The 22,720-nt window shown below is 49.1% G+C and overlaps 7 protein-coding genes across 7 annotated transcripts; 2 read left to right on the forward strand and 5 right to left on the reverse strand.

Moving 5' to 3' along the window:
• Positions 1-3,987: 3,987 nt before the first annotated feature.
• Positions 3,988-6,507, reverse strand: N7496_007807 (Zn(II)2Cys6 transcription factor; the record flags this gene model as incomplete). The annotated part of the gene is made up of 3 exons (XM_056700726.1): positions 3,988-5,939; positions 5,995-6,186; positions 6,354-6,507. Coding segments are annotated over 3 exons (2,298 nt in total), but the record flags the coding sequence as incomplete, so codon positions are not given.
• A 1,460-nt stretch (positions 6,508-7,967) lies between these two features.
• N7496_007808 (uncharacterized protein) lies at positions 7,968-8,862 on the reverse strand (the record flags this gene model as incomplete). The annotated part of the gene is made up of 2 exons (XM_056700727.1): positions 7,968-8,497; positions 8,565-8,862. The coding sequence occupies 2 exons, from the start codon at positions 8,860-8,862 to the stop codon at positions 7,968-7,970; spliced, it is 828 nt and encodes a 275-aa protein (XP_056552790.1).
• Positions 8,863-9,229: 367 nt separating this feature from the next.
• N7496_007809 (uncharacterized protein) lies at positions 9,230-9,940 on the forward strand (the record flags this gene model as incomplete). Its single annotated transcript, XM_056700728.1, has 1 exon — positions 9,230-9,940. The coding sequence occupies one exon, from the start codon at positions 9,230-9,232 to the stop codon at positions 9,938-9,940; it is 711 nt and encodes a 236-aa protein (XP_056552791.1).
• A 1,075-nt stretch (positions 9,941-11,015) lies between these two features.
• On the reverse strand, positions 11,016-12,425 carry N7496_007810 (uncharacterized protein; the record flags this gene model as incomplete). Its single annotated transcript, XM_056700729.1, has 2 exons — positions 11,016-11,916; positions 12,010-12,425. 2 exons carry the CDS (start codon positions 12,423-12,425, stop codon positions 11,016-11,018), a joined length of 1,317 nt encoding a protein of 438 aa, XP_056552792.1.
• Positions 12,426-14,181: 1,756 nt separating this feature from the next.
• N7496_007811 (methylisocitrate lyase ICL2) lies at positions 14,182-16,196 on the forward strand (the record flags this gene model as incomplete). Its single annotated transcript, XM_056700730.1, has 5 exons — positions 14,182-14,584; positions 14,644-14,932; positions 14,989-15,401; positions 15,451-15,874; positions 15,926-16,196. The coding sequence occupies 5 exons, from the start codon at positions 14,182-14,184 to the stop codon at positions 16,194-16,196; spliced, it is 1,800 nt and encodes a 599-aa protein (XP_056552793.1).
• Positions 16,197-16,716: 520 nt separating this feature from the next.
• On the reverse strand, positions 16,717-18,487 carry N7496_007812 (glycoside hydrolase family 72 protein; the record flags this gene model as incomplete). Its single annotated transcript, XM_056700731.1, has 4 exons — positions 16,717-18,191; positions 18,236-18,261; positions 18,315-18,352; positions 18,410-18,487. The coding sequence occupies 4 exons, from the start codon at positions 18,485-18,487 to the stop codon at positions 16,717-16,719; spliced, it is 1,617 nt and encodes a 538-aa protein (XP_056552794.1).
• Positions 18,488-19,308: 821 nt separating this feature from the next.
• N7496_007813 (uncharacterized protein) lies at positions 19,309-19,593 on the reverse strand (the record flags this gene model as incomplete). The annotated part of the gene is made up of 1 exon (XM_056700732.1): positions 19,309-19,593. One exon carries the CDS (start codon positions 19,591-19,593, stop codon positions 19,309-19,311), a length of 285 nt encoding a protein of 94 aa, XP_056552795.1.
• Between the last annotated feature and the right edge of the window lie 3,127 nt (positions 19,594-22,720).

Genomic DNA, 22,720 nt, shown 5'->3' on the forward strand with positions numbered 1-22,720 from the left:
CCTAAGAACCGAAATTTTGAATTGGAAAATAAGAGAGATCTGAATGGGGACAGGAGCGCAGAAAACAACCAAAAATAACGAGCCATTGGCCGTAGACTTGACAGAGAGAATCTTTCCCTTAGTAGGGGGCTCAGCCCTAGCCGGAGCTTACCCACTCTAAGGTACATAGATGGACATAATATACTGTAGTTCTTGTAGGTCCTAGTAGACGCGCGGCCGTTGGAGGCCGGGAAGTGGATCGCTATAAGCCTTCTTGATATAGCGGGGTGTGGCCTGGTCTCTGTTTCCTGCGCTAAACTGTATGTACGTAGTAGATCCCATTACAAGAAGCGATAGTCACCATTGGGAAAACTAGTTACAGTAGTTCTATGTTCAGGTCCTAAATTATACCAAAACGCACGTGATAACGCCAATCCCTCCGTAGAATGATTGGCTCATGGTTGCTCCTCAAATAGCTGCGGCCGCCGCGCCTCTTGAGGTCCGTGACACGTAGAAAAACCCTCGAATTTAGTCTTGTACTTTTATTAATCTAATAACTATCGTCTACATAGTATTAGTTATATATAGATATAATATTTGAGGTATCAAAGTCCTTATTATTAATGTTTATAATGTATAAATTAATAGAATTAAGAAATTATAGAAGAGATATATATTCTTCACTAACGTTAAAAAGTAGATTCTAAAGAGAAAATTATCTACTTATAAAGATAATCTATAAAATTTATTAGATTTATTAATTATATATATCCTAAAGAGCCTATATATACTGTTAACTTTTTAATTTTACATAGTAGTAGGTAATGGTAGAGGTAGATAGTCATTCGATGGAGGAGATTTTTACATTTGGAAAGTTTTTTACGTGGTCAATGCCACTCGAATATAGTCGGATTACGGCACATTTATCTTCTATCATAATGCAAATTATTCGGATAAACTGGTACAAGCGAGTTTGGCCGAGTGGTTATGGCGTGACGTTTAGGTAATAAACATTACGACCGTCATGGGTACGCCCGCGCGCGTTCGAATCGCGTAGCTCGCATTTTTTGGCTCCCGTTTTTGATTCTGATATGCACTTAAGCTTTCATTTATTTTTTCTAATATTTATAAAATAGTCCTGGAGACCGTTACAGGGACTTGAAACTTGACAAAAACTGGCCTAGTAACTTCCCTTGCAGTTAACAGTGTTATGAAGCGATAGACGAGACTGACTTTTACAAGAGGTGTTCTGATTGAATCAACCAGTATTCCTGTCGTGACCTTTTGCTAATGGGAATTGCCGCGGTCTATAAGGCGGGGAAAGCCATTTTCCATGTACCAACATGGAGAACTCCATGTCGGCAAGACATATGTTTGTATTCTGCTTCGTATATAATTCCCCCATTTCAAAATATTTCTCTTTTCCCTTCTTCACTTCTAAAAAGCATCTCTCTTTTATCATATATGCAGGTAATCAATAGGATCTGGCCCGCACAGTTCATCTCGGGCATCCCCTGAATTTCCGAGCCCTTAAACAAGGGAATGGCATTTTCTGATACTAGCTACGGAACCTCCATCTGACCAACGCCATCGCGCAGGAGAGCGATGCTGGCAGAATCCATCCAGACGGGGAATGAAGAAGCCATTTAACTGGTTCATACAATGGGAGCCCGAAGGCTCTGACACCAGAGGCGCCAGGTCAGTTACTACCAGTTTCCTTGAAGATTGCTCTACAAATGATGGTCTTTATTAACTCCCAGGTCCAGTCACCACCCCTATATTCCGGGCGCAATCACCCTTGTTGCTTCGCTTTGCTCTGCATTTGCCAACAGGACCAGTGGTGATTTGCCCCAGTGTTCCCTTCGCGCTCTGTTACGGCCGATTGGAGTCTGCCCGTATCAAGGCACTTTTCATTTCCATTGCTGTCATACCCTCCGACTCCCCCATGGGCGTCTGCGAACCTGACTCGGTTGACATATAATATCTCAAATCATAAAACTGAGCAATGAGGATGGACACACGTCCCCAAATTCTCCCCTCTGTGGTCAAACTGGACACCATACGGCCTCCTGCTTGAAACTGTTCGCCAAAAACCACCCACACGGCCACACAGCGAGACAGATAATGAGCTAGACCCGAAACCGCCGCTGGCGAAAGATTTCAGTCTTCGGCGTACTGCTGTGGAAAGAACTGCATGGATGAACTACCTGCCTGGAGGTCTTATAACTCTCAGTCTATAACTTCTTCAGCCATTCAAAAGACTTCCAAGAGACGATCCCCTTCTCACCACCAACCCTTCGTGTCCAAAACGGTATATAACGAAGATAGACGGAAGACTTCAACGCACCATCCTCGTGTTCCCTACACAAATACGACTGCCGAAGTCCGCCTTTCAGTTCAAGGTACACAGACATCGTCTCCCGAAATGAAACAAGAATCAAGATGCAGTCATTGTACTTTCCGCGATCTCTGTATCCTCGTCACTTCGACTGGACATAATGGCAGGCCTTCGAATCGTTCCCAAGAAATCTGGACCGCGATTGATACAAAAATACCACGATAAACTTTCGATAGCCCGTGCGCCAGTCTCCCTCAGGCACATTTTGCTTTGCGCGTTTCAACACCATAGAGTGTGTGGGAAACCTGCGACGAGATCTATCTCGAATAGCGTCGTGACAAAGCTATCCGAGACGATCATATCTGGTTGGAACAAGATATAATATTCTACCATGGACCTTGGAATGAACATCCATTACGAAACGGTGACTTGTAGCAGTGGAGATTGTGAAGTCAGCCAGAACTGACTAATGCACAGGACAAAGGACGCGGGAACTTGGCGGATATGCCAGGGAATGAGCATTGCGAGTCCATCGAAACCTGAGACGCCAAAAGGTACCTGTGTCATTGACTGTGAGATGGTGGTACCCAGCTTCTTGTTGGAATAGTTATCAATTTGAAATTTTCATACTGTGAATATAACTCAGTAGAGGCCAATCGATTCTTTTTGGATGCAGTATCCAGGTACAGATTATTCTGCAAAGCGCGCATTGGGCAATAAGATGTATCTACGTATATTCGTGCCCTCATAGACCCATCAACAACCCCGCCAACCCAGGTGCTATCAAGCTTCATTGCGCAACATCAAGCGCAGTGGAAGCTTGCCGCAAGGGTTGACAGGCCCTGTAGACGAGGATGGCACGTTCAAGAAGTACAACCGCAAGGCGCACATGGCTTAGGCCAGGGGAGCATGAAAGTTTGGGAACTTTATTCCGTAGGAGTCGCATGCTTATGTATCTTGCATTGTCATTGGAAGACAAAGACGGGTTTACTGATTGTGCGACGTTGAAGAGCGATCGGGTATCGCATCGTTGCACGGCGTGTCTGGGAATCGAGAATGGTGAGTATTGATTGGTGCTTGATGGCATTTATTGGCATTTTCTTTGTGGCGGGTATTGGATTGAGATTGGTACGCATCGGGTGATGGGATAGTAGGTGCAGTGGATGAAAAGGTTGATAAAGTTCATCATCAGCCAAGACTGAGTGGCTATTAGTACCTAAATCATAGGTCTGCAGTCAGATAAACAGAGTCATAGAGGTAAGAAACAAAGTCAACCCTTTTTCGAAAAGCACTATCGTCATAAAATCACATCCGCGGAAGAAAAAGGTGGAAAAAAGATGTAGAGTAAGGAAAGACCGGAGAACGCCGCGCTGACTGCAAGAGATTTGCAGTGTACAATTTGAAAAGAGAAATCAAGATAATGACTCGCAGTAAGAAAGCACTCAGTCTGTTTCGTCAATCATTAATTAGTATGTTTTCGGAAGTTCCGAGGAACTCAGCTTATCTTGACCTTTGCGGCCCTGCATTGATAGCAGAGGAGCCAGGTCGAGAGTAATCCCATTTTAACTCCAAGTCAAAGCTGACCGGGGAGTATTATTAACCAAGAAAGACTATCTGATATCAGCAGGACGATCTCATGGCTTAATCCCCCAACCAAAGTTTTTCTTACCTTCCCATCCCCATTCTCCCATGATATTAACCCAATGCAATCTGCTTCGAATAGTCCTCTCGAACTCAATGTTCTCCAGTGACGAGAGAGCAGATCCCCTCCTTGACTGACCGGTCTTACTTGCAGTAGATACCGACTGTCTTCGCATGGATCTATCAGAGTGATCACCCGAATTGACGCGCCCATGGAAGCTTCTCCCATTATTGGCTGATCGTTGCAACGGAGAAGTGATCTTGCCCTTGTTCTCGCTTGAAAAAGAGCCAGCTCGCCGAGAAGCAAACATCTCTTGCTGTTGCTGCTCCCGCTGTTCAGCCTTGAGCTTATCCCGCCGAGCCCATACCTCTCGAATAACATCCAGGCAGCGATCGACACCGCCAATCATAAGGCGCGACTGGACAACTGCCCATCGTTCCAGAACCCACTTGCGGTCATCATCCGAGTCCACCTCGGCACCGGCAGCTAGGAGAGGGAACATCTGGATAATGGTAGTGCGCGAGGTAGGCGGCACGGTAGCCAACAAGATCAAAACACGCTTGGCAAGTTCTTCAGCCGGCTCAGATGGCAACTCTGGGACTGCTTGATGCAGATACAGCAGGGTTGCCCAGCGATATGCATGCGCCATTTGGATGCTGTGCTGCACTTCCGATGTAGGATCCTCTGGTGGTTCGAACCAAAGTGGAGGCTCCCACTGCTCCAGAAGAGCCTTGAGCTCCATAGCTTGAGAGACGATGGATACCGAGTTTGTGGAGGTCTTTCGAATTCGTTGGACTAGCCTTCCAACCTTGCCAATCAGCGGGAATAGCGTAGCGGCACACCCCATCAACGGGTCAATCTCATGCACTGCGTCAGTTGGTAACTGGAAGATAGAAGGGTTCAAATCCTGAGGACCGGACTCATCGAGCGACGTCAATCGCGCAATAACATCCATGTAGGTCCACGTATTATATAGAAATCGGATGCGATCCAGCTCTTCTGGTTGGAGACCACCCTGGAGACCAGCATTCAGAACCTGCAACATCAAGGCTTTGGCACCTCGCAAATGCTGGATGCACGTGCGAGTGTTCTGATCCCAAGTATCAGCAAATGCCAAAGCGAGGCTAGTTGCCAGCGCCGTATCCGCTCTCATACTCTGGATCTGCTGCCTCAGACAAACGATGCTCTGTCGCATGTGCTTTACACCTTGGACGCGCATTGACGGGTTCTCCTTGGCAGCGTGAAAGGCAGATAAGGAGAGGATAGCATGGTGTAAAGCGGGGGTGCTCTTTGCGAGCGGCCAGATAAGAGTTCGCCATGGATTTTCCATCATACCATCTTTGATAGATAGAATACCACAAGTCAGTTTATCGAACCGCATTGTCAGCATTTCTTGACTTCCCGGTGCCAGGGTAGGCTGGTCGGGGAGTCGTGACAGATTAAAGGGACTGTCAGAGAAGCCCATGCTCCAAGGTCCTGCACCGGGGTCAGACTGTCGGATAATCTCCTCAATATCCTCACTGTCATCCTCCAGCAGCCGGGAGAAACTGAGCTCGTCATTTCCAGTGCCAGGTGCAGGTTGAAATTCTTGAGGGTCAAAGAGGATTGGTCCCGAGCGGTTCATGCCTTGGTCCGGCGCCAAGTCATCCGTGAAGGGCACCGAGTGTTGAAACGGTTCCAGAAAAGAAAGAAAGTCCAATGGATCAGAGTCTACCGGCATCGAGACACCGCCAATCGGGGTGTTCTCCTCGCCCGTGGATCCTTCATCTTTGAGAGTACCAAACTCATCTACTGAATGGGCATCTGCAGACAAGTAGCTCTTGATACTTCGAGGTGAGCTATGCAAGGATGATTCTGGTGGTGAATTGTTGAAGACAATAGACTGTGGAATAATGGGCGAGGCTGGTTGATCGGTCGTCGGGGGTGTGGGAAAGGTTTCCGGATCTGCGACCGAAACGGGATGTTGGGAAGCAGTGTTCGCTAGCGGTATATCATGTCAGTGCACAAAGAACGTATCGATATATCGAGATTTCACCATCATTCCATCCGATACCTTTCTTACCCTTGGTCACGGTCGGTCGTCCAACCGCCACGTTGGTCTCCTCGAAGGGCCGCCATTTGAAATCCTTCTTGTATCCGCCACAGGGAACCTTTCGCCGATGGCACTGGTGACAAGTCGGTTTGGTCTCGTCGCACTTTAACCGCTTTGCCTTGCAGGTGATGCAACCTGGGCGTAGCGGATAGAGATCGGGTCAGCGATTCTGCGCAGACAACTTGGGGAGGTCCACCCGCTGTGAGGTGGCCTCTAGGCCACCCTATGGGTGGGTAAATGTATTCATTCAATTCTTTTCATTCACGGTGAGATAGCATGTCCATCCAGAGACGAGATCGTACCATTGCGACTCTTGGTCTGCTTGGGCTTGTTGGAGGCGGTGGTAATCTGCTTCGTCCGTTTCGGAGGCGAAGCAGGCTTTCCCCGCGTGGACACCGGGAGGGGGTCGGGCGAGTCTAGAATCGTAGAGGGAGATGGGATTTTGATCGTGTCCATGCCAAGGCGATATTGGGTGAATCCGGGAGAAGATAGTAGGAGAGATGATAGAGGAGTATGAATGAATGGGTATCCGAACAAAGACCTAAGGTAGCGGCCCTTGAGAAGAGGGAGGGGAGAGGTTAAAAAGGCCGAAGATAAGACGGCGAGAACAGCGAATGATGGGTGATCTGAATCGTTGATAGGATGATAGGATGATAGGGAAGCGACCAGCCGGTACGGGGGTGGACTGGGATGATAAGGCGCATCTGCGGGGGAAAGTTTTGGGTTTTGGTCTGCCGTTTGCCGTGGTGCCGATCTTTGGAGAACCCCTGCTGGCCTGAGGGGTCAACTTGGTATCAGGTCTACCGTTGATAAGTTCATGAGCCAAGGCTATTATAGTAAGTTGTGGATAGGCCAGAGGATGATTGTTGAACGGTGGAAGTAGTTGCCAAGACTTGGCTATCATCTCCCGTTTATCAACCAGCAAGGCGAATCGGTACTGGTGATGTGTTCGAGCGGAGACCGCTTGCTCGTGCGGGGGAAGAGATGTACAGCACTCCGTACGTTGTACAACTCGGAATCCTTCCACTGGCAGTTGATCGGAAAAGAGGCCCGTGCCCGTGTTCTTAGGGGCTGGAACACTCCCGAAATGACCAGTTTTCTGTCCTCGTGACCGGCAAGACTCCCTCTGAAATCCGAAATTCTAGATTGGATCCCAGCCAAGTCAAACTTTTAGCCGAGCAAGCCTCTTCACTGCCGACATCCAGAGCCCATTGGCAAGGATTCCGTCCACTTTCCATCGAATCAACCCTGAAGGGTCCAGAGTGGGCAGATATGCCAGATCTTCGGTCGACGTGCGGGGAAATCCACCGAGTCATCCGAGCCTAAACCCTAAAATCCCGGATCTTATATATTTAAACCCGATAGCTCTGGAATACTTTTATTCTTGTTTATTGAATACCATAAAAAAGAAAAAGAAAAGAGCTAAAAGAAATAATAATAGGTTAACGGACTACTATTAAAGACCTCTAATTCATTAAGACTAATCACTGAAAGTAGGCATTGAACAACCATTCTTATACAAATCAGGGCGTCTGCCCTTGGCATCATTGATACGTATGGACCCAGTCAATCAGAACCTCGAGAATTCGACGTCCTTTCAAGGACCACAAACTTGATTAAGAAGATAAATGAATCTCATGGACAGCCTTGGCCCTCTTGTACAGCGTGTGCATGGCATTGAAGCCAACGTATCCATCAAAATGCTACACATTGAAAGCCAGCTGACGATGAATACTCGCCTCGAAGAAGACTCCCTACGGACTCTTAGTACAAAAAGGAAAAGTGTTCTCGGGGGCATCTCTGTGCAATGACGAGCACAGATTGTAACAAAACCGTATTGCATATCGGGACCATCTATAGAACTCTCTGCACGGGACCAGCCCACCCAGAACCCAGACTTTTAACACCATCCTCCCCTACCTCCGGGACGGTGGCGGCGGGAAAGTTGCTGACCACTGTGGGGTGATCACCCGGCCGTCCCTAGTGACAATTTGGGGCAAGGCGGCTTCCCTAACTTGAGCCGCGGTAGGGAACGGAGTTCCCTCCCTTTCACCCTCCATCTGCACGTCACCTGTGCAGATGGCTGGCGCGACGCTTGACGAGGCCATTGCGACAGGGACGGCAGGGACGTCAGGGACGGCAGCGAGGAGGGGAGGGAGGACAGGAAGCGCAGGGAGGGAAGGAAGCGCAGGGTTGAAAGCAGGAACATGAGCGGCAGGAACGGTGGCAGCAGCAGCAGGCATCGGCTCGGCGGCGGCGGGGATGATTGGCACGCTAGGCGGAACATAGCAGATGTTACCAACCTTACTGCCTAGAAGTGTGGCCAGCTCGCAAAGGAGGTCGCACCACGCCTGGTTGGTGAGTGGATGGCATGCCATCGCCCCTGTGACGAGGGGACGATTACAGAGGGCATCCACCAGGAAGCGGTCGTAGTCGCCAAGGGAAGCTGATGCGACGAAGAGGGAGATTCAATGTCAGCCCAGCTCAGGTGGTTCCAGGGTATCATCACTTACCAGGCGAGTCGGAACCAGCCCAGTGCAGACCGAGGAAGACGAAGTCCCGCATCAGGACTATGCGCAGGTACCAAGGCGTGTCAGAGAAAGGGTCAACGACGCAGGCCACGTGCCCCTCGAGCTCGGAGAGATACCACGCCACCACAGCAATCGACTTGTCGTACATGGGGCCCAGCCCCAGAACACGAGAGAAAACGTCAATCTGCCCCCATTGACGAAAGCCCACCTTGCTGTATCCGCCGACCAGCAGCTGGATGTCGGACCGGGAGAACGCAGGGACGAAAGGAGCGTTGGACATGCCGATTGATATTGGAAAAAAGAGGAGAAAAAAAGGGCATCGTGAATAGGTGCGGTAGTATTTATGTGCGAATGCTCTCCTCGAGAAGGGACAGGAGGAGAGGAAAACAGTTGGGTGCCTCTGGTTATTGGCAGGCTGCTTCGAGGTGGGAGACTGCCTGGATAGGCAGAGGAAGATGGAGGCAGGCATGGAAACAGGTTGGTGCCTCTGGGGATTGGTAGGCTGGAAAGACCCAGCGTTACCTTGGAAGGCAGATATTGTCGTGATACGCAGAGGCCTAGGACCTCGTCTGATATTTATATCCCTCCATACACCAGTCCCATGACGCCTTTTTCTCCCTCTTCCAGATCCTCATACTTCGTTCACGATGTCCGCCTCCACCATCCCCAGCTTCGCCGCTCGGGATATCCAACAGCTGGTCAGTGGATATGCCCAAGACAACCTCCAGCAATGGGGGCATGTTGGCCTGTTCGAGTACGTTCTAGGGCAGGACCCTTATATAAACGCCATTCACTGGGCAATCGATGAGCTTGCGGCGCAGCTGGTCTGCGTTATCAACGCCAATTCCACGGCGCCAATGATCCTGCGGATCATCGTGACGCCCGATTTCCTCTGGGCGGGCATTCACGCTGTCCCCCTCCGTGTGGCGAGTAAGTCTACCCCCTCCCACGTTTCTCATCTTATCTGTCAAGTATACAAAGAGGACAAAACTGACCCTGTCTTTGCTCTGCTAGTCCCACTGGAAGTATACGCCCGGTTCCTGGAAGACGCCCTCCTCCAGTCACCCCTAACTTCGGGGGTGCTGGCAATCCGCAGCCTCAACTTCCAAGAAGAGTGGATGGCCGTCCAGAACGCCTTGTTTGGGCACCTCGGGCCCCCCGAGGGTTCTCCCGCCGCGATAATCGCCGAGGGCGGCATCCCTCCGGCCTGCCGCGACGTCCCGGATAGCTACATGATCACCATACAAGTTCCGTCCCTGCCCCCGCTGCCGCCTAACAATGACCCCCATTATGGGGGTACCGTGCGAGTAACCGGTCGAGATGGATTGGAGGTACCCCGGAAGAACTGGAGGTACTAGTGGAGGAGAGAGGAGGAGGAAGGGGAAGGAGGGAGGGAGAAGTCCTCGCTGTTTGTCTTTTCTTTTTGTTTTCTTTTTTTCTTGAAGATAGACCTTGCGATATTACCTGTACAAAGTCTTCGTTTCTTATGCTGTTCATAGGAAATGCGAACTTTGACGGGTTATCTCGTGGTTTATTTCGTGAAGTTGTGACGTTTTTCACCCAATGGATTTTCAATCCGGTGGGGTTTTTTCGATCTTGCAACTTTCATGCCCATGCCTTTGGTGCAATCTTTTTACTACTTGATGACTCGACCCTACTGACCTCGACTACTCGGTCGTTTAGTTATGCGTCCTCCCGTTTACATCTACTTCCTATCTGGTCCTGGAGGCTTTAAGACTTATTTCCGGGAAGCTCACGTATACCGAGTGGCGCATGGCAGCGATTATGGGAACAATTCCTGTAGTTTCCAGCTTCTCTGATTTTATCGGTATTCCTAGCCTCGGCTTGCCCTGGGAAGGAGCACTTTAGCTGGCTTGGGTACTTAAACCGATTTAGCAGGTCACTGGAAGCGTCGAAGCGTCTTTACCTTAATGATGCGTAGAAGCTCCCAATTCAGGTATCTAGTCGCCGGAGGCTAGAGCAATACTAGACTTTCCGATCAGATCAGAATGCGAAGGGTTCGCGGTTCCAATTTCAGAAAACCACAACTTGAGGCGCCACCCCGCTCCCGCCTCCCTAATATGTGGTCGAGGGCCAACTTCTACTCCTAAAGTTCAACCATGATTCCAAGTTCGCAGTTCAGAACAACCACATTCGAAAACTCCGGTTCTACTTATTCTAATAGACTTAACTCCTGAGGGCTCCGCGAATCCTCATGAATTGTCCACTCCATTTTCGTCCATCCATTGAAATGCTCAGACATCAGCATCGAGGCGTTTGTTGGATTCTGTCTGATGCTCAGACTAGCTGTATAAGATAAATTGAAATCACGTAAAAAAGGCATAAAAAATGTTCTGGAGCCTCCCTGCGCGTGCCCCTTGTTATTTCGATTTCAAAAGCAATAGTGCTGAATGATTATAGTACCCATTGGAACTACGCCCTTCCACTATCCGGTCCAGGAGACGAGGCGGTTACCTCTGATGAAGTCTCTGAACTGAGCTTGAACCCATGTCCATACCGTTGTCTGAATTCTGCTGTCATTTCGCGCTCGACAGTGTCATCCTGACTTGGCGAAGGCTCATCTGCGTTCTTTTTCAAATTCGGCACTTCGGGTCTCAGGTGGCTTAAATTGAAAGTCACAATATCCCGCGATAGCTGCTGAATGGATTCATCGCTCATGTAGCCTCCCACCTGCCTCGTTCTCCAACCAGTCGCACGATTCTTTCCGTGGAGGACCTTTCCGTTGGCGGAAACCATGAACTGAAGAGCGTCACCCGAGCCATGATTTTCAATAACACTCACTTTGGTCTTCCAGTGATCGTCGGCTTTAGAGCAGATGCTCAAGCACTGCCGAGCGGTCTCCCACTCGTCGCGCAGCCTTTCCAGATCTCGAGACTCTTCCTCGGACGAGACGGCCTTCTTCGATTTTGCAAGCAGCCGTTCCATCACTTCCTGCATGTGCTTTTCCAGCTTAGCAGTTGTTACGGCCAAGCTGCTTTTGCATTCCTCGAGTCCTTGGCTAGTTACACCTTCCGGCGAAGTACCTACACCACTAGAGGCAGTCGAGGCGCTAAGTCGGTCCGAATCGATGCGGATATGTCTTATGTGATCAGAAAGCTGGGCACAGATCTGGAGGCATTTTTCGGTGCTTAGACGTTCCACTTGTAGCGACCGCAGCTCAGTAGCATCTGGATCAGACGGTGCTAGCTCTTTCCCAATTACACTTGCAAGCTTTGAGTCAATACTCTCTAGCCGAGCCTCGAGGTCCTCCTTGGTATCTTGTATAAGTTCTTTGTACTCCCTGAGATCTTCGGCAGTCGCCGAGGATTGACGTCTAATAATGATTCAATTAGCCATAACGAACGGTAGCAGAAATATGAGATAGCCACAGTTCACATCATAGTATAGGATCCACCTTCATACTTACAGAGTTATGTCAGTGAGAGCAATATTAATAGTGGCTTTGTACCCTGCCAGCAGGTTTCGGAAACCATCGATATCGTCCCCCATATATTTCAGGTTGGCCCAGCCACGAAAGCTCGTTCGACTGCCACCCGAGCGTGATGAGCATTGAAGAAGAACTTCTTCAAACTCTTGACAAGTATTGCCACAGCGCAGGAGAGGCAGCTCCAAAGACGAGATATTTATGTGTGAGTTTTCTTGGATCAAAGCGACAAGCGAAGAAAGCACGGCACTGAGTGCCTCAAGTTCCTCCAATAGGTCGCGTACACGCTTTTGGCGAGACTGAAAGCTTTTGAAGGTCTCATAGAGCGAAACGCTACACTGGAATGCAAACGTTGTCAAGGCGAGCAGGCCAGAGGCCAAGCCGATCGGTTCAGCCATTGTCAAACAGATGAGAAGATGCTTGCTTTGAAGATTGTGACGGGAGAATGAAGGTCTTTATATCTCAAGACCATAAATCGTAGGGTTTTTTGAAACCAAGGCCACTTATGAGGGGACCCCAGTATAAGCGCCTGACTGATGATGACCAGACGTGGGCCCGGCGGCTGGCGAAACAATAACGAGGGGACGGGCGGTCAGGCTCCATCCCGCCTTTGAAGGGTTTTCCCAACCAAATAATCTTCCGTTACCATCCAATTATTAGCCGCTTTAAATACCGTGCCGGTAACAACACGCAGCTGCGCACAAACTTAGTCAATCCCCATATTAAGCTTGCCACAAAGCAATGGCCGATGCATTCGAAACAATGGTAGACCACTGATCGTGTTAAGATGCCCTTTTGCACGTCCTTCCTGTTCCCAGGATAGCGCTTCGTCAACCATTCCTGGCAATACCTTGCGGGGCTAAGCACAGCGGCTCATCCCCCCACACGATTGGCTCTCGAGGATTCCGGGTATTAATTGGGCGCTTGGGTCTAATATATTAATTTACCTAGTCGATTTGTCTACACTCGGCGTTTTCTTATTCTGAATCCCGAGTAGGTCCTCGACCACACGATAGTGAGGAGCTTGTGGTCCTTCAGAAGGCTGATTAGAAACGAGTATTTGGCGGTCTGAAATTGCGGTGACTGGTTCGTCTCCAGGAAACAAACAAGCCAGAGCTGAAGCAAGGTTAGCAGAGCCACCCTGCCTTCAACGTCATCCACGTGCCGGTCAAGAGAGATTTCTTCAAAAGTGACTTCTAACAACTGAACCATACACTTTCCATTCTAACTCCACTGATTGCTGAAGAAGGTTCTTTTGATCGTCTGGTGTCTTGAGGTAGGTAATATCTCTCTCTTGGCTTTCGCAGGTGGGCCCAAGCACATCGCATCGTGGAAAAGGAAAATCAATGTTAGAATCCGACCTAGCACAGACAATAGCCTTAAAGTACTCTGTCTCTATTTACTTGTGTGCAAAGGGACTTTATGCACTATCACCCTAAAGTCCGACAATACCTATGTAGATTCCTCTGTAGGTTTGGTGGTTCTTTCTAGGACTAACGCTTTGTTCTTCGTCTTATAGACCTATTCAGGTCTTTCTCTTCTTCTTTTCCTTCTTCTCTAGATTATCTTCGTCACCTAGTCTAGATAGAGACATTGACTCAGATTCTCCCTTTCCTGCTTCCTTGCGTAGGTGTCGATGACACCATCACTACTAGAGGTCTTAATCCAGGGAGTAGAGTAAGATGCAGTTGTAGAGGCAAAGAGTGGAGCAGGAAATATGCTTATAGTCCGGGGGTAGGTACGGGACCTCGGCCGGAGATTTCTTAGTCATCTCTAATGCTGACCCACTGGGCTTGATTTGATCTATCAATAGTGATGACTGGGAATCACTGGAAGGGTCTATCGGAGTATGTGCATCATCCGATAATTTCTCAGAATGATCATGATCCATGAATGTCAAACATTATACTTCTTCAACTCCCGCAGTAGCCGTTCTCGCCGCAAATCCCGACCATTCAGAAACCAGAGCTCTCAGGGCCTGTGCTTAGTCAAGTAGCGGTTATCGGAGGCGTGGGGAACAACCCCAGAGTGTCGCACGGCCCGAGGTTGAGCGTGGCGCCGTGCAGTAAACACCCCCCATCTTTTAAAACTAGTCCTCCTTCTCCTCTTTCCAACTTGGCCTTCTCAGCTTCGCCGAATTCAATCCCTCACACAATGTTTCGTTCGATTCCGCGACGACTCCCGCGGCAGCTCCCCCTTGCAACTGCCCCGAAACGCCTTGCCCTGCGCTCCTTCACGTGCGGTTACCCTCGGATGTCATCACCGCCCGCCGTACACCCGCCCGTGTCGACGACACTGCCCTCCGACGCATACCAGCTACTGTCTACGGCAGACAAGGCCGGTCCTGCGGAAGATGCGCTGTATGAACAGCAGGTGCGCGATGTGGAAGCTTGGTGGAGCTCGCCTCGCTACAAGGGTATCAAGCGGCCTTATTCTGCCGAGGATGTCGTGAGCAAGCGTGGCTCCCTCCAGCAGACATATCCCAGCTCGCTGATGGCGCGCAAATTGTTCAATTTGTTGAATGAGCGGGCGGCAGCTGGAGAGCCGGTCCATACAAGTGAGTTTTTTTACTCCGAGAGTCTCCCCGGGCCAGGCTAACAGTTGTATCGCGACTAGTGGGCGCCATTGACCCCGTCCAGATGACCCAGCAAGCTCCTAACCAGGAGATTCTCTACATTTCTGGCTGGGCATGCTCATCGCTATTGACCACTACCAACGAGGTTTCCCCGGATTTCGGAGACTACCCTTACAACACGGTGCCGAACCAGGTGCAGCGCCTGTTCAAGGCGCAGCAGATGCACGACCGGAAGCAGTGGGATGCGCGACGAAAGCTGACCCCCGAGCAGCGCAAGGATACTCCCTACGTGGATTATATGCGTCCAATTGTTGCGGATGGTGATACTGGGTGAGTTCTTTTCTCAGCAATGAAACGTGTTGCAACTCTAACTCGGTAAATCGCAGACACGGTGGTTTGTCAGCAGTCCTGAAGCTGGCCAAGCTCTTCGCTGAAAATGGCGCCGCTGCTGTGCATTTCGAGGACCAGCTTCATGGTGGTAAGAAGTGCGGCCATTTGGCTGGCAAGGTGCTCGTTCCGATGGGAGAGCACATCAACCGCCTGGTGGCTGCGCGCTTCCAGTGGGATTTGATGGGCTGTGAGAACCTGGTCATTGCTCGTACCGACTCGGAAAGTGGCAAGCTGATCAGCAGCGCCATCGATGTACGCGATCACGAGTTCATCCTCGGTGTTGCGGAGGAGGTGGAGCCTCTGGCCGAGACTCTGCAGGCCATGGAGCGGGAAGGTGCCTCGCCCGCTGAGATTGATGCTTTCGAGGTAAACTGGGTCAAGCAGCACAAGCTTGTTACTTTTGATGAGGGTACGTCAACAAAATTTCCCTGTCTATAGCCTCAACTAATATTTTCTAGCCGTCGACGCCCACCTCGAAGCCGAGGGTGCCTCCCAGTCCGCCCGGGACGCCTACAAATCTCACGTCCAGAAGAACCCCGACCTCTCCATCTCCCGCCGTCGCGTCCTGTCCAACGACTACACCAAGTCTCCCGTCGTCTGGTCGTGCGACAGCCCCCGCACTCGTGAAGGATACTACCACTACCGCGCCGGCTTCCCCGCAGCCACTAAGCGCGCCAAGGAGTTCGCCCCATACGCCGATCTCCTCTGGGTTGAGACCGGCGACCCCAACGTCGAGAAGGCAGGCAATCTCGCCGCCGACGTGCGCGCCGCTTTCCCAGGAAAGAAGCTGGTGTACAACCTTAGCCCGTCATTCAACTGGATGGGCCAGGGCTTCGACGAAGCTTCACTGAAGTCCTTCATCTGGGATCTTGCCAAACATGGGTAAGCACGATCACTCAACCTTAAACTCAATTGTGTAACTGACAAATATAGATTCGTCCTGCAACTGATCTCCCTAGCTGGCCTCCACACCAACGCCACCATCACGACGGAACTCTCGCGCGCATTCAAGGATGAGGGTATGCTTGCATACGTGCGCTTGGTCCAGTCTCGCGAGAAGGAGATGGGCGTCGATGTCCTCACTCACCAGAAGTGGAGTGGTGCCCCCTATATCGACGGTATCCTCGGTGCTATCCAGAGTGGAAGCAGCAGCAGCAAGAGTATGGGTGAGGGTAACACGGAGAAGGGTGAGTTTTTCTTCTAATTTCTGGCAGTTACGGTGTAAGAAGCTAATCTTGTGTTGTCTAGGTTTCTAAATTGCGATTTGATAAAATTCCTGTAATGATTTGCGTTATACTATAGATGAGCTTGCATGCAAAATGATCATATCTTCAGTCTGTAATCATCTTCCTTCAACCGTGCCGCTGTCTTATGCCATGATCAGTAGGGATGTCGAGATAATTCCCTTTCATCTGAACACCGAACTTTGATACGAAAGACCTAGTAACTCGTCAAGTCAAGATTCTACGCTTGCAGTGCACTCAGTAGGGCGAAAGGAAACCCGCTACGTCGCACGAACTTGGGGACCTGCCACTGATGATCGTGACTCCTAATATTGTTGCTCTACTTATTCAAACACAAAACTAGGTATTTCATATTGCACAATATTCTCTCCAATCAAGCAAGCAAGCGCTGTACATTTGTTTCTACTTAGCTTACAGGATAGATTAACATAAGCCCTCCCTGAGATGACATGAGCTTCCACGTCGAACCAGCATACATTCTCAAAGAGCCACCATAAGGGAACCCGTGACAGCAGCCACAACGAAAGAGGTTATCGCAAACCAGCCATTCACATAGACAGCAGCGGGGCTAACCATATGAGAAGCAGCTCCCTTAGAGGTAGAAGTGCTAGCAGCACCTCCACCCGAAGAAACAGTGCCCGTTCCAGCACTACCACCAGCCTGACTAACAAGGGACTTGCAAGTTCCCGAAGCAGACTGCGCGGACTGAACCTTCGCGGCACCGTTGAAGTTACACGCCGACTTGTCGCTGTTCTGACTCTTGTAGTAAGCGTTGAACGCAACGGAGAGTTGATCCTTGCTGCTGCAGACACTGTAGGCACCGTATGTTCCGGTCGTAGCGTTGTGAGCGATACCATCGCAGATGTTCGCGCCATACCCACAGACTTCTCCGAAAAGGGTGGCGTAGTCCTTCGAGTCTACGGAGTCACTGACGACGCAGGACAGAGTATCCACGACGCAGGAGCAGAGTTGACTGTCCGGGGTTGGTGGGAGGGGGCTGGATTTCGCCAGCCAGTTCTCGCCGTCCACGGTGGGGCATGCGCGGGGGGAGTTGGTAGGGGTGTAACTAGCGCTGTTGGTTCCGGTGGCGGTTGCGCTCTGGATTTCCTTGGAGTAGTAGCTGAAATCGACTTCGGTGGAGACGGAGCTGCCGCTGACAGACACGAGGCCGTAGTCATTGTCCGTCTCGAAATACATGTAGACGATACCGCCGCTCCAGACGTCGTTCATCTGGGGACCGAAGAGGACGGGGACATCGGTGAATTTGCGAGGCTTCACGGTGTTGCAGCCGTACTCGGAGAAGAAGACGGGGATGGAGTAGTTGCTGTATTCGTTGGTGCGGTCTTCGTATCCGGAGGACTGGTAAGTCTGGTCTCCGCACCACTCGTAGATGTTGTAACCAAAGAAGTCAATTGCATTTGACTGGTCCCCGCAGTTGAGATAGTTTGACAGCGAGGTCCGGATATCTGACTGGTCGGTTGTGGCATAGCCAATGGAGAGTGTGTCGCGATATCCTTTGCTCTTGATGTAGGACTTCATATCTCTAGCCGCGGCCTTGACGAAGGCTGCGGCATCCGTCTGGTTGGGGGTGTTGACAACCTCGTTACCCGCAAAGAAGCCAATCACGTTATCATACTTCTGGAAGGTATCGATCACGCTGGTGTACCGCTCGTACTGGTCGACCGTCCAGACGGGATCGTTGGCATCAATCGATACATCAGGCGATGCCAGATCGGTGATGACATAGATGCCTGCATCAGCCAGCTGCTGCATACAGTCGTCATGGTCCTTGGTGGGATCAACCGCGTAGGTTCGGATAACGTTCGTGCGCAGCTGGGTCAGGTAAGGAATATCGCGCGAGCAGCTGGTGGCATCGGCGAGGGGATCGGTGTAACCCGTAGTGCTGGCCTCGCCAGTACCATTGGATCCTCCACCATTGTAGTTCTCTGCGTATTCTGTTAGTGTCGAGGATGGGAAGGTCGGTGTGCAATTGATTTACCCTGATAGGCAATGCCTCGAATGTAACTAGTCTCCGAGTTAATAATGAGGTCATTCAGTAGAAGCGGGGAGATTCTAACAATTCAGTTCCATTGTTGGCGTAGAAGAACTTGGAACCCTGTAGGACAATGTGATTAGCGACCGATTCTCCTTCGCGGAGAGTCCGGGTACCTACCTTAATGACAACATTCGGGGTAGTAGCAAGAGCCCCTCGGGCTAGCAGGGAAGCTGCCGCAAAAACAGTCCACTTCATAGTGAAATAACGAGTGTGAGGGGAAGTGGTGCAGTGGAAAGCGAGCGAAAGTGCGGAGAAAAGACGCGAAGAACAGGAGGAAATTCAGGGAGACACAGCCTTGTTTAAAGCGCGAGGCAACAACCCAAACGGATACAACGCGATGGATCATGGCACACCGTGGCCTCCGTAAGCGAAAGCCATGTTTAGGTCAGTCCAATAATTGTCTCACTCTATCGCCTCTTCATTATTGGAAGCAACCGGAAGCGACGGCTCGAGCGTCCAGTCTATGAGGAAGAACTGCCCAAGTGGGGCGCCGCTTACACCCTGAACACCCTGACTGGAGGGTCTGCTCGAATGAGGCTAGCGGTGGTTGCTATTTATTGATTAGCGTGCCTAACCAGGTAATTAGAAAGAGCTTAGCCTTGTTAGGTCCACTACGATTGAGGGGCTCACGATTCAAACGGCTTTGGCTTACGCAAGTCCATTCCTGCACTACTAGTACTATAGAGAGGAAATTGATTCATTTGTTAAATATACCAGATTGAGTTTAGTCTAGTCATATATATGCCTGAGGGCACATTAAATCATTCATAGCATTATTGAGGTATATCCATACTGCTAACTATGTGTAGTTGCCCAATTATGTCGGTAGACCTGAGAACTCAGGAAATGGTTCCATGAAGGATAACATCCCCCTGTAGTATCATTTAAGACATAGGGTCTATGCTCATTTATATACGCATGAGTATGTGAGTAAGCCGCATTTAGGGTAAAGTCGGCACTTACCATTAGCACATTGGCAGTAGGCTCCAGTAATACCGCAGCCAGCGTCAGAGTCCTTACTGAAATTGCATATCCCATCCCCACTCGGCAATTTTCTGCAACCATTCCTGATAAGTGGTAGGATCAGTGGAAAAGATAGTGTATTCGGTGACCTCAATATTTGGCTCTGGGTTGGTACCTCCAGATGCTGTGTCGATGTTGACACTTTCACGAGAAATGCGCATTGAATTCGAGCAGACGTTTACGTTCACGTGCAAGTATTCGGGAAAAGTGACACTCCCCTTCATAGACGTACCGTCTAACAGATGGAGGAAGACCTTCTGAATCATGAGCGAACGCATTTTGATTTATATTGAACATTTTGTATGATATCTTTAGGGGAAGTGCTACGATAGATCCCAAAATTTACCTAAAAATGTAATCTCATCGTAGCGAAGCATAGACACTGATTATAATGTGTTCAATGTTAGGGGACATCTAACTTTCACCTTTCCATGTTTCACCAGCAGGGCGCGACGGGGAGTAGCTGTACCAATGACGGAGTGATTTACATTTTGTATATTTGGTCATTCCGATGCTTTCGAAGCAGTCCAGCGTTTTTGCAGAGGTATATTTTAAGCACATATCATTACAAGGGAACACCAATAAGTACGGAGCGCAGCGGATTTCTATTAAATTCGCATACAATCAATTACTACATATAGAGATTATCTATTAAACAAGGGGGGAGAACCCCCCTCGGACCCCCCCCACCTATATATCGGATTTCCTATGCCACGTCTTGGCTCATCCATTCCGGATTGGTGCTCAGCCCCTCGCTCCATTGGCTCACTGAGTTACTTACTGAACATGTCTGATACACTCGCTGGGCGCTCTGATTTGCTCACTGAGCACAACCCGAGCGTAAGCTACCTCAAAAAAACGCAACACGCTAGCCCTATCCACGTGAAATCCTCGTTCTTCAGATTACCCCCACTACCCTATCAAAAAAAAACAGGATTAGAATTAACAACCTTAAGATTATTTTGGTACACTTCCAACTACTTATCGCATCTTAATAGGCCCTAATAATTAATCTCCCAATCTATTCATCAATTAAACTATATACTCCTAGGGACCCTTATCTACTAGCTCTGCGGTCTCCCTGACACGCACATGGAGAGCACTAGTCTTAGAGTAATTACCCGAATCACTACACCATTCCTTGGGGCCTATTAGAATCTACACAATTTTGTGGATACCTAAAAGCTATCTTCAGTGATTCGCTTATTATATCATTTTTTGATCCCTAGGAACTCAAAAAAGTAAGTATTACCTCGTACCTGAATTGATTAAAAATTCAAGATTGATAACCAGAATTCATATAAATAACTGTCGAATTAACACCTAAACTCACCACCTAACCCGGCCACTCTAATATCGATGGTTAGTTCTGGAGATCGATTCAAGCAGTAGATTGAGAGGTTCGTTTCGCAGTGGTAACTACACTTGGACAGGTTTAGACGCTGATGGTACTTTTATGTCATAGCTAGTGAAATAAAACAGGGTGGGGCAGCTATGGAAATCATCGAATATATGTCTGAAGGGACTTAAGTGGCTCAATGACTTAGAGGCATTGCCTACTTGCTAACGTTTACAGATTACTAGTTACGTTCAAACTAAAGAGTGAAATTGTTGGAAACAAGGAAAGGGCTTAGGGATAAGATTGGATTTATCGTCATGACGAGCACTAGATCCCTTCAAGTACGAGTGAAGGATTTTAGTGATCCACCCTTCGTTCAGAGCCACACGACTACAGGAGCATATAGGCTAGCCCTGTAACCTGTAGAGTAACACAGCATTGATAAAATCTTGACATATTTAATAATCCAATGAATTCTGAATAATTGATAGCATTAACGCCGGTTCCATCTGCATCGGTTACATGCCTGTAGCATACACTAGCAACATTCGAAGATATATTGAGCTAGGTATGTGGACCGTGCATATACCTATATCTATCGTGGCCACATGTATGTTTGTCTCGGAGCTCCTGAATTTCCCCTCCGAGCAGAATATCTCTTGACATAGGATTATGAGTGACATGTTTCAATACTGAAGCTGTAGCTTCTGACGTTGCTTGTGATTCTTTATCCGACGACTCGGACCCATCAATCTCCGGTAGAAGCTGACCTTTTCGCTGGGGGGTATTAATGGCCAGCGGAGGAGCGGTCACAAGCTGACGATTTGGCTCTCGATCAATTTTTCATTTGCACGCTCAGGGAGACGACGCTCATTCCATTGTTCATATAAATAACTTTTCCACCCGCAACCTACAGTTATAACAAAACTAAGCACCACAGCGGCAGCTATCACGACCTGTGGTTAAACAATCACAAGTAGAAAGGGAAAGAAAAGGGGATACGAACGTCATCTGTTACGACCATGATCCAGACCTACCATTCACCAGCAGGAAAAGCAGCTTTGCCATCCATTCCTCAGCGCTGTTTCTAGAAGAAGCTGCAAGGAAGTATCGTTTGGACAATCCCTTATATGCGCCGGTTCTTTGCAGCTCGTACACGTTGTGTGCCCGCAATCGGAATACGTCGCTATCTCGCCCTCGATATTTGACTTTTCGATGTGATGAATTCAGAAGGCCTGGCTAGATGCTCGGAATTCATTAGCCATGGGTTTGTTCAGAAGCTTAAGCTGTCCTGTATACGCTTCTTACATCATATACGTTACTGTACCTTCGTAGATTAGCCAATGTGAAACTACCTTAAATACCCACCTTCGCCCGTCTGATCAGCTGACTCAGGAGATCACTTCATTGGTTCCATTTAAGGATCAGATGATGGACATGCTAAGGTTTTGATTCTGACGTCATGACCTTGTTAACCTGTTACTAAGCAAATAGTCAGAAGTTGAATTCATATATATTTCAACTTTGCCTTTCCTTCCAAACCTGTTTAGAAGTTCGCATACATTTGACAAGAAGATCTTTTGTTAATCTCCCAAGACAACTGCGCTTGCCGCGAATAATAACATAATCAAAATCCTCCGAGATTATCATATGGCTACTCCACGGATCAAGCACTATACAACAGACGTTCACGCCCACTGGGAAGGCAGTCTTGCCAAAGATTGGGCTAAGGTAGATCTACTCGGATATGAGACTGCCACAGATCAGATGTTCCGGAAGTTGTGTGAACATCCCGACGCTGCTCTTGTCCAAGTTGGCCATAGATCAAAGCTGATCAATGATCATGGCCATGACTATCGGTTTAATGGAAAATTCACAAGCGACCAGAGTCAACCAGAGCACAGTCACCATGAATATAACCACTTTGGGAAGTTGATGAAATGGGAAGGGGACCGTTGGTTTAAATATGACTTTGAAGTGGAAGTGAGTGATCATATCAAGCCTTAACGACGGAGACAATATTGTTCAGGGGACGAAGGCTATACGTGAAAAAGAAGCTGTTTTTG

The sequence above is a fragment of the Penicillium cataractarum genome, assembly GCF_028827025.1.
Source record: "Penicillium cataractarum strain IBT 29864 chromosome Unknown utg000007l, whole genome shotgun sequence".
In the NCBI taxonomy this organism is placed as follows: domain Eukaryota; kingdom Fungi; phylum Ascomycota; class Eurotiomycetes; order Eurotiales; family Aspergillaceae; genus Penicillium; species Penicillium cataractarum.